Source organism: Lagopus leucura, unplaced genomic scaffold (assembly GCF_019238085.1).
Source record: "Lagopus leucura isolate 7727_CA_CO unplaced genomic scaffold, USGS_WTPT01 Super-Scaffold_73, whole genome shotgun sequence".
NCBI classification, from domain to species: domain Eukaryota; kingdom Metazoa; phylum Chordata; class Aves; order Galliformes; family Phasianidae; genus Lagopus; species Lagopus leucura.
Genome location: NW_024962252.1, coordinates 36,532,357 through 36,548,019, shown reverse-complemented (window position 1 = coordinate 36,548,019; position 15,663 = coordinate 36,532,357). Strand labels below are relative to the sequence as shown.

At 44.0% G+C, this 15,663-nt stretch overlaps 1 protein-coding gene across 1 annotated transcript in view; it reads left to right on the top strand.

Annotated features, from left to right (window-relative positions):
• Window positions 1-542: 542 nt before the first annotated feature.
• The window catches only part of SEC63 (SEC63 homolog, protein translocation regulator), a 57,623-nt gene continuing 42,502 nt past the window's right edge, over window positions 543-15,663 (top strand). The window contains exon 1 of the mRNA XM_042882631.1: window positions 543-692. Coding sequence (XP_042738565.1) covers window positions 569-692 — 124 coding nt within the window. The 5' untranslated portion in view covers window positions 543-568. The remainder of the gene's footprint in view (window positions 693-15,663) is intronic.

Here is a 15,663-nt window from a genome sequence, read left to right as displayed (position 1 = left end):
TTCTTCTCTGCTGAACTTTCCAGCCTGCCCAGACCTCACTGAATGGCAGCACAGCCTTCTGGTTTGTCAGCCAACCCTCCCAGCAGCCATCATCAAACTCCTGAGGATGCATTCTATCCCTTATTCTGGGTCATCGACGTTGTTGGACAAGACCGGCGTTTTCCCAGTGAGCCGAGCTGACACGTATCGAAACACTGGGGCACTGGTGAGACGCGCTCCTTTCCTCCCACCATTAAGCACCTCGCGTACCCGCGCACTCCGCATTCCGCGGGACCACGACGCGGGGAGCGCGGGTCGAGCGCCACCTCGCGGGCGGGAGGAGCCCGGCCGGCAGCTGTGCGGTCGCCCCACGCCGAAGGTGCGGGGCGGGGCTCGTGGCGGATGCGGCTGCGCGCGGCTCGTGACGCCAGAGCGGCTATGGTGGCTGCAAAGTGACACGTCTCACGCGCGGCGAGGGGCGGGGGCGCGGCCGTTCTCGCGGGATCGCGCGGCGCCTGCCTCGGCCCCGCGCGAGCCGGCAGGGCGAGAGCGGGGGCCGCCGGGCGGCGGGGGCGGCGGTCGGGCGGCCATGGCGGGGCAGCAGTTCCAGTACGACGACAGCGGCAATACGTTCTTCTACTTCCTCACCAGCTTCGTGGGGCTCATCGTCATCCCCGCCACCTACTACCTGTGGCCCCGGGATCAGCACGCCGGTGAGCCCGGCGGCGGAGCGGGCCCCGGAGCTGGAGGGGCGGCGGGGAGGGGGGCGGCCGGCGCGGGGCTGCGCGGTGCCGCGCTGCGGAGCGGCCATTGCGTACGGGGCGGGCGGCGCCGGCTGCGTGCCGCGGGGCTGGCGGGGCGGCGGGGCTGGGCCCGAGGGAAGAGCTCCGGGTTCGACAGCGGGGTGCCCGAGGTCACGGCCGGGGCAAGGGGCTGCTCCGCCGGCAGCGCGCTTCTCCCCGCGCGCAGGTCTATTGTTTCCCTATCGTAAGTCGCTGTGAGGGCTGCTGTCTGCTCTGCCCTCTGGGATGCCGCTTTGTGGCACGAACTGCTTTAGAAAGTTTCTCTGGGTATTTGAAAATTTCCCTTTCGCGGTCGTTTCCCTCTTTGTCTTTATTTTTCGTCGAGGAGGAAGCACCGTGGCACCAACCGCGGTTCTGAAATGGAAAATAAATAAATAAATAAATAAATGGATCCGACCAAAAAAACCTGTAGAAGTTGTCCCTGTTTAAAGGCAGTTAAATGCCCTTCGCGACTGAGCTGCCCCGTGCTGGCTTGCCGCTGTTGGGAGCAACGAGTGTTAAGGGTGCTTGCAGGTCACTGTCTGAGAGAAGTCCCTTTAGCTCCCTGCAGCTCTGGTTTCTTTCATGTTTCGGTATCTCATGGCTGTTTCCTAGTTCTGTGTGCCATTTGCAATGGCGTCCGTGGGGTGCTTTAACTCAGGTGTCATTGTGGAGTATTTCTTCTGCGTGTGAAGCTTCCATGTAGGAGCATGTAGAAAAGGAGCCAAGAGAACAAATGGCATTTTGGTGCTAAATCACATCTGTTTACCAATCGTCGTTGCTGGGGCTTCTGCCAGGGCCCTGGCCAATGGAGGGCTGATTCTGCCTTTCTCTGCGACCTGTTGTGCAGCTCAGGAGTTAGTGCTTTCTGTTAGGCAGAAAGAGTCCTGACTGTATCTGTGTGATACTTTGTCATCCTTTGGTTGCTTTTTCAGGAGGAGGGAATCAGAGAGAGAAAGTAACTGTAACTGTTCCTCCAAATGCAACTTTTTTTTTTTTTTTTATTCCATCATTGTTCTGGTGAAAGGTGGGAAGAGGTAGTGAAAGAGAAAAGGAGACTTGCTTTGATATGGAGGTCTAATTGCTCCATAGTTTTTAGCAGCTGATTTGACTTGGTTGAGATGCTGTGCAGCAGTGACACTGCTGTCAGCTTTGCTGTGCCGGGGTCTGATAGCAGCACCAGGATCCATAGAAATCTTGTCAGCCTTGGGCACACTTCCCAAGCATTATGTTTGATCTTCAAATACGAGATTATTCTTACAGAATGCTAGAAAGTGGCAATGTAAGTTTTACTATATGAGTGTATGGATTGTTCCCAATTTCCAAGTAGGTCTTCCCACTAAACATTGCTCATCTCTTCCCCTCTAGCTAGCCTTGTCTTGTGTGTGTATGTGTATGTGGAGCGCCTATTGCATATCGCTCTGCAATTAGTAGTGGATTCTAAAAAAGCTGAATCAGGCTGTACTTTTTAAAACAATGTAAATTTTATTATGGTGTTGGTATGGTACAGAAATGAGTCAAACTAAGTGAAAGTCACCAGGCATTGCAATGATTGGAAATAAAAAAGAGTGATTTCTGCCTCATAATTGTCTTAATGGATTTTAAAATGTGAGTATGTAGTCCAATTTTCAGTGTACAGTTGAATTGTATGCCTACATTAAAAAAAAAAAAAAAAAAAAAAATGCCTGGCAGGTGTCATTGCTGTTTTCTGTTATGTGTGGCTCTTTGTATTTGGAAAGTTGAGGTGTTGCATAAGATCACACGTAGAGCTCCCAAAGCCCTTTCTTGCTTCATCAGGTTTGTCTAGTTGTTCAAGTGTCTTCACACAGCTTTGTATTAAGCTATACTCATTCTACAATTTGAACAACATATAAGGAATAAATTAAACCTATGATGATGTTAAATACTTTTTAGCCATGGCTTCTTATTTCAAGAATAATTCATGAGTTTAAAGACCACGAAATCAAAGCACACGTAGATAGGAAGCTAAGGGGAAGCCTTTGGTCTTCAGAACAGAGATCTTCTCATTGTGTTAGCTTTTGATGTGTGGTGTTCATAGAACAGAACCATAGAACCATTAGGGTTGGAAAAGACCTCTAAGATCACATAGTTCAACTACCATTCCACCCCCACCATGCCCACTAACCACGTCCCTCAGTGCCACACCTACATGTGTCTTGAACACCTCCAGGGTGACTCCACCACCTCCCTATGCATCCTGTGCCACTGCCTTACCACTCTGAGAGGAAATTTTTTTCCTAATATCCAACCTTAACCTCCCCTGGAGCAACTTAAGGCCATTCCCTCTCATCCTTTGTTGGTTCTGGTACTATTTTAGAGCAGTTTTGCCAACCAGGAAGGCACAGCACAGGGCCAGACTGAATAGTACCTCTGTTCTCTCTGTGTAGGACTAGCTAATGTTTTTTGTTCTGGAACTGTATTTTATCATAGCCGTGCTAGAGGACCTAGCATGGAGATACCTTTAATGCTTTTATGGTGCTGGGCAGTAGGTTAGGTGCTGCTGGATGTGGCTGTTTCAGCCCCAGCTCAGCCTGTCCAGGAGTGAGGAGATGGGATCAGAGTGAACTTTTGAAGCAAAATGCATAGCTGGCCTCACTTCAAGACCCTTCTGCAATGTGAAGTAAGGCACCTTAAACATATGCTGTAGCTTTTTGAGGGGGCAAAAAATAAATTGTAAGATGTACTTCAGCCACTGATGGGGATTTGATTTGTGAGCGGGCTAGAGGTACTCTGGAAGAAGAGAGAAATGCTTGTAGTCTGGAGGTTGAACCTTCAGTGCCCTCTTTTATCTTAAAGATGCTCTGCCTTGAATTACTGGTATGTGATTCCCAGCTGCCTTCCCATGCTAGCACTACAAACCTGGGTGTAGCTAATATTTGCTAACATCTCACAGTTATTTCCATGCTGTGGTTTTGTAGTAAATGCCTGTAGAGTAAATGAAAGGGAAAGAAAGAAAGTCAGTGTTTGTTTTTGCCCCGATATAGTTTGGGAAGTAGGAGTATATCTGTATTGCTTTATTACCTTGAGAGATCTCCAACTGTGTTACCTAATGCCAAGTTTATAATAGGATAACTTTTTGGCAAGCTGTTAAGATTTTGATCTTTATTCTTTTTAGAATAAATTTTTGAAAGACTGTTTCAACACTCTTGTCTTGAAGACCGTGACTCAACTTATTGCCTCTCTCAAATACTGCGTAAAACTTGATCTGCTTTGGTTTCCTGTGTTTCTGAGCTTATTTTTCAGGGCATTGAGAGTCCATATGAATGTTGCTGCAGCCTGCAGTAGGGATTGGTATTTGTATTTGGAGGAGGGGACTTGCTATCCTTTAGTAGTCACAGTAAGAGCTATCCTATCATTTTGTTACCTCAGCTTTGATAAACCAAACAAGCAGGTAATTGACTTTGTTAAACAGATTTGTCCCAGAGACTTTGCCTCCTCAGTGTTCGTTGTCAGGCCAATAAGGCTATTGTAAAAGGTTAATTGTTCAGCCTCGTGTCTTGGGCTGTAGTTTCATAACTGCTTCAAGGTAATGGATTCTAACAGAAGTAGTTTTGTGTTTCTCCCCCTCACTGTGCCAAATAGGACAGCTAAATGTTGTGGTGGACTGAAAGAGAGCGAGTGGAGCTAACTAATCTTTAGCCTTTTTTTTTTTTTTTCCCCCAAAAGTCTAATCTTGAAAATTACAGGGAAAAAAAAATTGTAATCCACACAAACTTATAATGTAAACAATTTGAGGCAAGTCCAGTAATGAGTAGGTTCTTAGTCAGGTGCTTATCCATTGCTGGCTGCTCAGAATAAAGATCAGCATCCAGAAAGGAAATGGAAAGGAAGAGGTGAATGAATCTAGCTGAGTAACACGTCAGCTGTTGCACAATACCGATGTGCTTGCTGAACTCTGTGCACTTTTGATGTACACCTGAGCTGCAGAATAGAGACGTGCAGTTATAAAACTGTACTGAAACAGATAGCTGTCAGTTGTGGTGTGTTTTGTAGTGAAGTCTGCATATCTGTGGCGCTTTGTCGCTCAGTCCAGTTTTTGAGTTGAGTTAGGCAGGTATTAAATAAATCACCTTGTTTTAGGGCACTGGTTATTTGTGATATGTTAAAAAGCTGCTTTAAAGAATGAGGGTCTCTGTCCTAAGCCTTTTACATGCACTTGACCAGAATGAGCTGTTGAAAACCGTTCAGTACCCCTGAAGAATAACAGCTGCATGAGTACTGAGATTAGTGCTAATGCAGCTCTTCTCTCTGTCTCTCCCATGATAGAAAGGGAATGCAGGAGACGTTCTGCTTGGAATGTAGGTCTTCTTTCTGCAGTGAAAGAACAGAAAGACCTACTGTAGGAATGGAGGGAAGGGGAAGGACAAGCTGCTACATTTTTCTTATCTAGGAACAAAAATACTGACACAAAAGGGAGAAAAGCAGTTTAATTGTGATAAAAAAGAACTGTATAATGTGCGTGGCTTTTTTGATTCTGTTCCTCTGAAGAGCCGTGTGCTGTATTTGCACTCATCTGCTTCCCCTGCTCCCTCCCTTCTCAAATGTTTTGGTGCCTGAGGTGCAGCTACTTTTCTAGAGAAACACTTGGCTAATACAAATAAATGCTTACAAAATCAGGTTATAGGACGCTATTCATTGTTGTTTAGAAATGCCATGTCTCTAGGAAGTAGCATAGGCAGTTTGAGAAATGCTCTTCTAGTCTAGCCTTTTTGCACTGAGGCTGGACAATGTGCACAAATGGATATATGGAATCATAGAATCATAGAATGGCCTGGGTTGAAAAGGACCACAATGATCATCCAGTTCCAACCCCCTGCTATGTGCAGAGTCACCAATCACCAGACCAGGCTGCCCAGAGCCACATCCAGCCTGGTCTTGAATGCCTCCAGGGATGGGGCATCCACAACCTCCTTGGGCATCCTGTTCCTCTGCATATATCTATCTATGATATATATATAGATATACATATATCTATAGCACTTGGTGTGCATGCTCAAAACCTCAAGTAATGTCCTTCTATGTCAGCTTCCAGTGTTAGGAGCCGTACCTCTCTGCATGCATTCCCACTAGACTGGATATTCCCATAGTAGTGTAGTAGTGTAGGTTTCTCTGTGGCTATTTTTTGTGAACTCCGTAGATCTCAAGGCTCTCTTCAGAAGTCCATATTGATCTGCTACTTAAAGATGGAAGTAGAGGAGCTGAGTCTCTGAAGTTTTTTGGCCCTTTAAGGACAAACAGTGAGTCTGCAACTTGGGAGTGACTCAAGCCAATGTAGAGGATGCAGACAGCATTTCTTCTGTCGAATTTGTAATGGAGTAATGAGCTCTTGTACCTAACGACAGCTGTGGGAGAAGGGAATTCTCAGAAGTACAAGATGCTGCTGCTTCCACTCCAGGGCAGAATTTTGTGCTGTTTCTCATCTACCTGAAAGATAAAATTGGTTGAAGTGTGTTGACTGTGACCTCCATCCTTGCCTCACAGTTTGTTGGAATCTCATTAACCTCATAAGTATTTCACAGCGTTTTTAGTGTTTGGTAGTACGGCATGCTGGTAAAATGCAGGATATCGTGCTCACTACCAGTGCTTATGTGACGGATGGGCATGGGTGTGAAAACTTGTTATCTGTGAATTTAAGTAATTTTTGCCCATGTGTGCGTGTATGTAATTTCCTGTTAATATACGCTGTGGGCATACTGTCAGGAAGTGGAAGCAGGGCAGTGAAATTCAGTTATGCGTTTAAGAACTGTTATTAGATACAAATTGATTTTTTTCTATTTTTTTTTTTCAGTGTCGACAGATAGAGTGCGCTGTGGTTAACTTCAGCCATTTCAAGTTGAGGGAAATACATCTTGTTAGGTGACTCTTGAGGGGGAGAACAGAATCTAATGGCAACATTTAACACGATTGTAAAAATATTTTTTATTATAGCACTGCTTTGAAGCAGTATTATTTTTTTTTTTTAGAAACATTAGAAGAAAGGGCAAACATCATAAGATGTCTTTAGTAGCGCCTAGCAATTATCTCTAAAAATACATTGCAACACAAAGCTTTTGGCCAGAGTTATCTCAACTGCCCTTTTATTTGGGGAAAAAAAGACGTGTCTTTTAATGGGAAGTTTTTTGAAGTATTGTAATCTTATTATGAGCATCGTAGCAGTAAAATAAAATTAATAACTCTGTGTTACAGATTATTTGAGTAGCTTCAAGACTGTCCAGAGCACTTAATTCTGAAAAGCTCTTTGTTCCAAGACAAAGAGCAAGCTATTACAAGAATTTCATCTCTTGTTACACGGACATGAAAATAAAGATATTTCTTTTTTTTTTTTTTTTTCTTAATTAAATCATTGTTATGGAAGCTTATGAAATCAGTATTGTAAAAGTTGCTTTATGTACCTCTCTGTTAATGCCCTACTTTCTGCAGGGATACACTGGCTACTATGTGGACCCTGCTGAACTACTAGAAAATTCAAATTTGTGTCATTTTACCCAATTCAAGAGTAAAATACGATGGTTCGGTTATGGCTTCATGAGCAGCAAAACCTTCTTTCAGTAGGGACAGGAACCTGAAAGAGGAACAAGGTAAGAGAGCTTAGGTAGGGACCTGTAGGATTATGCTTACCTTTGCAGGATATTTTATGTATATAAAAAATACTATTTTGTTCACATAAATACAATGTGACAGTGTTCTAAAAGCTCTCTCTAACACAGACTTCATGCTGAGTTGGTGAAGTGCACAACTGAATTAGTGGAGGGCAGCAATTGTTAACATTGCTGCTTACCCAACTTCTCAATTTTTCCATTGTCTGCTGTATCTCTTCCATTAACGAGGTAGAAGTAAATCACAAGTTTTTTGATTTTTACTGAAGTATATTCAAGCCCAGATAAGAATTTTGGTTCTTTTAATTTATGCTTTTTTTTCACCTGAACTATTGTATAATTAATTGTAATGGTAAAAATAGTTCTAAAGACATGTACTGGAGTCTTGCTCATGTTGCTTCATCTCGTATTACTCAAAGTGATGCATCAATTGCAGCCAAGCAACTCTTTTTTCCCTTCTGAGCTGTATTCTCTCTTAAGTTTTTTTTGTTTTTGTTTTTGTTTTTTTTTTTTTTAGTGTTATCACAATATTAGTGATTAAAATTGCAGAGTGCAGAGGGTGGTTGTTGGTGGTGCAGAGTCCGGTTGGAGGCCTGTAACTAGCGGTGTTCCTCAGGGGTCTGTGCTGGGTCCGGTCTTGTTGAACATCTTCATCAATGACCTTGGTGAGGGGATAATGGCCACCCTCAGCAAGTTTGCTGATGATACGAAGTTGGGAGGATTGGCTGACACGCCTGAAGGCCGTGTTGCCATTCAGCAAGACCTGGATAGGCTGGAGAGCTGGGCAGAAAAAAACCGGACGAGGTTTAACAAAAGCAAGTGTAGAGTCTTGCATCTGGGGAGGAATAATTGAATGCACCAGTACAGGTTGGGGGATGACCTGCTGGGGAGGAGCTCTGCGGAGAGGGACCTGGGTGTCCTGGTGGACGACAGGTTGGCCATGAGCCAGCAGTGTGCCCTTGTGGCCAAAAAGGCCAATGGCTTACTGGGGTGCATTAAAAAGAGCGTGGCCAGCAGGTCAAAGGAGGTGATCCTCCCCCTCTACTCTGCCCTGGTAAGACCTCATCTGGAGTACTGCGTCCAGTTCTGGGCTCCCCAGTACAAAAAAGACAGGGATCTCTTGGAAAGAGTCCAGCGGAGGGCCACAAAGATGGTGAAGGGCCTGGAGCATCTCTCCTATGAGGAAAGGCTGAGTGAACTGGGTCTGTTCAGCCTTGAGAAAAGGAGACTGAGAGGGGACCTGATCCAGGTCTATAAATATCTAAGGTCTGGGGGGCAGAATGGTGAGGCCAGACTGTTTTCAGTGGTGAGTGGAGACAGGACAAGGGGAAACGGCTGGAAACTGCAGCATAGGAAGTTCCACACAAACATGCGCAAGAACTTCTTTACAGTGAGGTGACGGAGCACTGGAACAGGCTGCCCAGGGAGGTGGTGGAGTCTCCTTCTCTGGAGATGTTCAAGACCTGCCTGGATGCCTACCTGTGCGACCTGCTGTAGGGAACCTGCTTTGGCAGGGGGTTGGACTCGATGATCTCTGGAGGTCCCTTCCAACCCCTACAATTCTGTGATTCTGTAAAAAAGAATGTAGAAGAATGATATTTTTAGCAGCTTTCTTATTGTTTCTCTCACTGACTAGTGCAACTGTAGGTATGGCCCTCACTATAAACCTGATAAATTGGGTGATGCCATCTCTAAGACTACTGCAGGTAGTCCCATTAAAAATTTGGCAGCACAAATGGGACAGTAAACTAATGGGGAAGTGGCCAGGTGTAATTGCAATATGGCACTGTGCTCCAACAAGGCTAACTGCAAACAAAAAAATCCAAGAAAAATCTATATTCTACATTAACTTCTAAGATGTTGAATCATCTTACGATGCTATTCAGCAAAGTAGTTAGTAACAAATACTGTCTTTTGGTCAACAAATATATGTGCAAAACTATATGAGCATAAGATTAGGCTGTGTTTCATCCCATAATCTAGTTGCTGCAAAACATGCTCTGGAAGATACAGCTTACTACTTAGACTTTAACAGGATCTTCTTTTTTTTGTGAACTGCTTGGAGTTTCAAAAGTTAAGAACACATTACTGAAACACTTCTGGTATTTTTTATTACTTCTATGAATATTTACAAGACAGAAAAAATCTCTTGGAAAAAAACTAGGGTCAGATTTTTCAGCTATAAACACTTGAGAAGTGAGCGTGGACATGATCTCTTTATGGATAAACTCAAAGTAATCATAGACTCATAGAATCATAGAATGGCCTGGGTTGTAAAGGACCTCAAAGATCATCTAGTTTCAAACCCCCTGCTGTGGGAAGGGTCACCAGCCACCGGACCAGGCTGCCCAGAGCCACATCCAGCCTGGCCTTGAAATGTGGGCAGTCCTCACAATAATAGGTATTAATATCAGAGTATCCATTTAATCACTTAATTCTTTGCTGATGTGATCAGTTCAAAGTCTTTCGCAACTGTTTTGTGGGACTTGCCTCCTGAAACATGCTTTTCATTTATATATATATTTTATATATATATATATATATATATATATATATCTTAACTGGAAAATTAGTGTTCATTCAAAAGCTTTTAGATTTATGCAACTGCTTTTTAAAATGCTTTTAAACCAACTAGATTTACTTCATGCCTAAACTTGGTGTTTTACACCAGAAGTCAACCCTGTGATAAGATCTGAAATTATTTATTTACTCCAGAGGAGTTACTGACTTCAGGTTATTGGGAGTTGCTATCTTGCTTCACTTCTCAGGGAAGATGGGTTACAGCATTGAAATGTTATTAACAGGTATGTTTCAGTGGCTTTTCCTTAAAATATGCATAGGGTTTTTCCTTGTCCTGTGATTCCCTTAAAATATTCTCAAATACCTTAGATGGCCTGATCAGTCAGGAAGGCACCATACCCACACTTGTGTTCATCACCTGCTGTTTGAGATTCCATTTTGCAGTTTCAAAGCAAATTTGTTCAGAGGTCCCCAGTTTAAGACATAAGTCAATTAGTTGTCTGTCATATTGTTTAATTTCTGTGTTGAGGGAGAAAAAACTCTTAAGACCTCAGCCTTTGCATATGTGCCTGTGTACGTAGCCTGCCTTAAGGGCTGGTGATTAGCTCTTGAACGAAATGGTAGCCTTTTAGTGCACCATGAAGAGAATGATAACACTTAAACAGCAAACTCAAAAGCTCTCAAGAGCAGTGTTTATGCTGAGTCCTGTTAGTCTGATTTAATGGGACAGGTTTACCTCATAGGAGCTCTGTGCACTTGGGTCATAACCCTGTAACCTTTATTGAGACACTTATGCTACATGCGTTGCTTGTATCTCTGTGTGTATTCTGCTGGAAGTGCAAGTTTCTGTGCTAGGGATAGAAAGAGATGACACTCTAAAAATACATTTTGCAAAAATGTCTTTGAAGCGATGGTGGTATTTTCTAGCCTGCAAAGCTCTAGTCTGTTACCCCGTTCCTTATTGTAAGGTGTTATTTTCTGGTGAAACCTTGGCAGTGTTCACCTTTGCATAAATTGTCTACATCTGGTTGCAGAACATTTCGTATGCACCCAATCTTATTTGCTGGGTTTTTTTGAATGTCCACCGGAGCTGTATTGTAGACTTCCTGCCTTTGCTTTTCTAACCAGCCTAAAGGTATAAAGGGCACACAGGTGGCTAGAATGTACTTCTGTTCTTCCTGTTATTTGAGGTGGAATGAGGGCAAACCTTTATCTTTGATTTGTTCTGCATATTAATTTTGTGTTAGTTTTTGATCGTCTTAAATATTGATAATTTGTTCTTACATCTTTAGACGTGAAATGAAACTGTTAATGTTACTACTTAAATTTTTTTGCTTAAAGCAAACCTGTTTGTTGCAGCCAAAACAAGATTCTGACTATTAAAACTTTTCTGTACATTACCACGTGTACATCCTTCTCATCCCTCTTTTCTAGACTTACATCTGTAATATCTCCAATAAAATGTATTATGTCCTCATTCTTCAAGAGGTTGAAAAAAATGAGAGAAATCTATCTTACATTTTCTTTTGAGTCACTTGTTGGAGCCTTTAGAACCTTTAAGATTAGGTCTAAAAAGACTTAATTTGCCAAGCATTCTGAGGGATGAAATGAAGCCTCCTGAACTTTCAAAACCAAGTAAATAAAACTTCTCAAGCGCTTCAAATAGTAGAGTAGTGACAACCGTTTCTGCTCCACCATCAGGATGGAGTAAGACCAAATATTTCTAAAGTGGTGCATAGTTTAGGTTTTCTGCTTATTCATAATGTAACAAACCTCTTGCAGTCCTGATATAATTCTATTACTTTATGGTGTTTTCTCAAAGCCAGCTTGAATCCTAGATGTTTCTTTTTATGTCTCAGCATAACTAAGTTACTGGGTGATGTTGTCGTTGCCCACAGTAGTTGTACATCCTTTCTGTAGGACTGCTTTTACCATGATTCATGAATTTATACCAACGTATGTTTCAAATCTTTTTGTCAATAGAAATGCTTGTGTTCCTTAGCTGCCCAGCAGTGACCACATAGCTGGTATTCTTTGTATCCTGTCGGTAGGAGCATGTCTGTACTGTCCGTCATCAGCACTGAGGCATTGGTCACACTGTGGTAAAACAACAAGCCTTGGATTTTGAAGATGATATTTGTGTGGGAAGTCAAAGACTTTGCAGTTGTATAGTGCAGTGGGAGGAGAGGTGTGTGCTGGAAAGCAAGGTATGGGTGTAGGAGTATGAGCATCAGAAATGTATGGCTAAGTCAGACTTGGCTGAGTTGTAGGCCACAGGCTGTGTATGAGCTATGGAAACTGAATCTAGCCTGTGATTGGCTTCTTTGTGTTTGTTTGCCCTTGTTCCTCACCCTGCCTGTGATGGGGGGAATAGGTAGATATTGAGACAGATGTGAGAGAGGTTGGTTTTTTTTTGTTTTGTTTTTGTTTTGTTTTGTTTTATTTGTTTTTCCACTGTAAGATGATCAAACACTGGAACAGGTTGTCCAGAGGGATCTCTGTACTTGAAGATATTGGAAGGCCTACAGCCAAGATCCTGAGCAACCTGCTTCTCTTGACCCTGCTGTGAGCAGTGACCTCAAAGTCTCTTTGAGCCTTATGTGCTCAGGGCTTTTTTGATACTCAAGAGCTCTGTGGTCTGGGTTACCCACCTGGAAAATTTAGACACATCTGCTTTACTTATCTTGAAATCACTCTCTCTGAAGACTTGGTTAGTCAAGAAGAATACGTAAGTTCTAACAAAATAGAACAGATTTAATTCTTTAGTAAAGAACACTCTACTGATGTCTTTCTTGTTGTCTGGAATATAAAAAAGGAAAGCTTTAGTCATCAAATAAGAGAAATAAAGACCAAAGATCAAGCAGTCTTCTTTTTCTCTTTCTCTATTTTAATAATGGCTTTGAGCTTGTTGTTCAGGCATTGCATGCCTGTTTGATTTCAAATACAGTTGGCTGTATCTTGAGTCTATTGATCAATGATCTCTAATCATAGTCCTGTTAAGGTATGTAGTAGCCAAATGGACATCTATCTTTAAGGAAGAAAAAGTCTTTCTCCAAAGGTATACTAACCAGATTAATGTACAAATAAACCGTGCTTTTTTTACTTTAATGTAGTTACCAATAACCTAACAGTGCTGATTCTGTTTTTCGTTAATTTAAAGATTTTAGACAGTGTTGAGCCAGTTGATTAAAATACCAATTAGTATTGTTAGAGGATGTGATTAGTTGTTTCTGAGTATATGAAAGAGGTGGCCCTCGGATTGCTTTTTGTCCCAGGAACTCTTTAATTTCTTGAAGACTTAAGGAGTGTATCAAGATGCAGGTTTATCTGGATGTCTGTACACAGTAAGATACTGTAATAGGCACTTCTGAGAAGCCAGTGAAAGGGGAAATTGTACTGATAAAAAATTGCACGTGAGTCTCAGGAACTTTAGATGCATCTGAAACTATTTGGAAGGAAATAGGGGAGTTGTGGGATCCTTCCCTGGATCACTTGCAGAAATGAACTGGCATTCTTTATGCTTGTCTAAAAGAGTTGCTTTAGCAATACCTTGATACACTTGGAGTTCAAGATACTTGATACTTGGAGTTCAAGATCCTGAGTGGAAGAAGTAAAGCAAAAAGTAGGATTGCTATCCTGGACTTTAGGAGAGCCAACTTCGATCTCTTTCGGGGCCTACTTGGAGCTGTCTCATGGGCTAGGGTGTTGGAAAGCAAGGGGGCCTGTGAGAACTGGTCAGCATTTAAGCAGCTCTTCTTCCAAGCTCAGGATCGGTGTGTCCCTATGAGGAAGAAATTGGGAAAGGGTGGCAGGAGACCTGTGTGGATGAGCAAGGAGCTCGTGCACAAACTCAAAGGAAAGAAGAAGGCCCATGAAATGTGGAAAAAGGGTCTGACTACTTGGGAAGAATACAGGAATGTTGTCAGGGTCTGCAGGAATGCGACAAGGAAGGCTAAAGCCCGCCTGGAATTAAATCTGGCAAAGGGGATAAAGGATAATAAAAAAGGTTTTTTTCAAGTATGTTAACAGTAAAAGGAAGACTAGGGAGAATGTGGCTCCCCTGCTAAGTGACGGGGTGTTCTGGTAATGGGGGATGATGAGAAGGCGGAGATACTGAATGCCTTCTTTGCTTCTGTCTTCAGTGAAAAAGCTCCCCCTCGGGAATCTGAGACCCTGGAGGTTAGTGAGAGGATCTGGGGAATGGAAGACCCCCCTTCTGTCAAGGGAAGAGGTGGTCCGGGAGCGCCTAGGCAACACCAATGTTCACAAATCCATGGGACCCGATGGGATTCATCCACGGGTGCTGAGGGAGCTGGCAGAGGTGATGGCTGAACCGCTTTCTGTCATCTTTGAGAAGTCTTGGAAGACGGGGGAGGTGCCTGAAGACTGGAAGATAGCCAACGTCACCCCGGTCTTCAAAAAAGGCAAGAAGGAAGACCCAGGCAATTATAGGCCAGTCAGCCTCACCTCTGTCCCTGGAAAGGTGATGGAACAGCTTGTACTGGATGTCATCTCCAGACAACTGGAAGAAGAGGAAGTTATAAGGAGTAGTCAGCACGGGTTCACAAGGGGAGGTCGTGCTTGACCAACCTGGTAGCCTTCTATGATGTTGTCTCTGGCTGGGTGGATAGGGGGAGAGCAGTGGATGTAGTCTACCTTGATTTCAGCAAGGCACTTGATACTGTCCCCCACGACATCCTTATAACAAAGCTGAGGAAGTGTGGGATGGATGAGTGGACAGTGAGGTGGGTTGAGAACTGGCTGACTGGCAGAGCACAGAGGGTCGTTGGTGGTGCAGAGTCCGGTTGGAGGCCTGTAACTAGCGGTGTTCCTCAGGGGTCTGTGCTGGGTCCGGTCTTGTTCAACATCTTCATCAATGACCTTGATGAGGGGATAATGGCCACCCTCAGCAAGTTTGCCGATGATACGAAGTTGGGAGGATTGGCTGACACGCCTGAAGGCTGTGTTGCCATTCAGCAAGACCTGGATAGGCTGGAGAGCTGGGCAGAAAAAAAACGGATGAGGTTTAACAAAAGCAAGTGTAGAGTCTTGCATCTGGGGAGGAATAATTGAATGCACCAGTACAGGTTGGGGGATGAGCTGCTGGGGAGGAGCTCTGCGGAAAGGGACCTGGGTGTCCTGGTGGACGACAGGTTGGCCATGAGCCAGCAGTGTGCCCTTGTGGCCAAAAAGGCCAATGGCTTACTGGGGTGCATTAAAAAGAGCGTGGCCAGCAGGTCGAGGGAGGTGATCCTCCCCCTCTACTCTGCCCTGGTAAGACCTCATCTGGAGTACTGCGTCCAGTTCTGGGCTCCCCAGTACAAAAAAAACAGGGATCTCTTGGAAAGAGCCCAGCGGAGGGCCACAAAGATGGTGAAGGGCCTGGAGCATCTCTCCTATGAGGAAAGGCTGAGTGAACTGGGTCTGTTCAGCCTTGAGAAAAGAAGACTGAGAGGGGACCTGATCCAGGTCTATAAATATCTAAGGTGTGGGGGGCAGAATGGTGAGGCCGGACTCTTTTCAGTGGTGAGTGGAGACAGGACAGGGAGAAACGGCTGGAAACTGCAGCATAGGAAGTTCCGCACAAACATGCGCAAGAACTTCTTTACAGTGAGGTGACGGAGCACTGGAACAGGCTGCCCAGGGAGGTGGTGGAGTCTCCTTCTCTGGAGATGTTCAAGACCTGCCTGGATGTCTACCTGTGCGACCTGCTGTAGGGAACCTGCTTTGGCAGGGGGTTGGACTCGATGAGCTCTGGAGGTCCC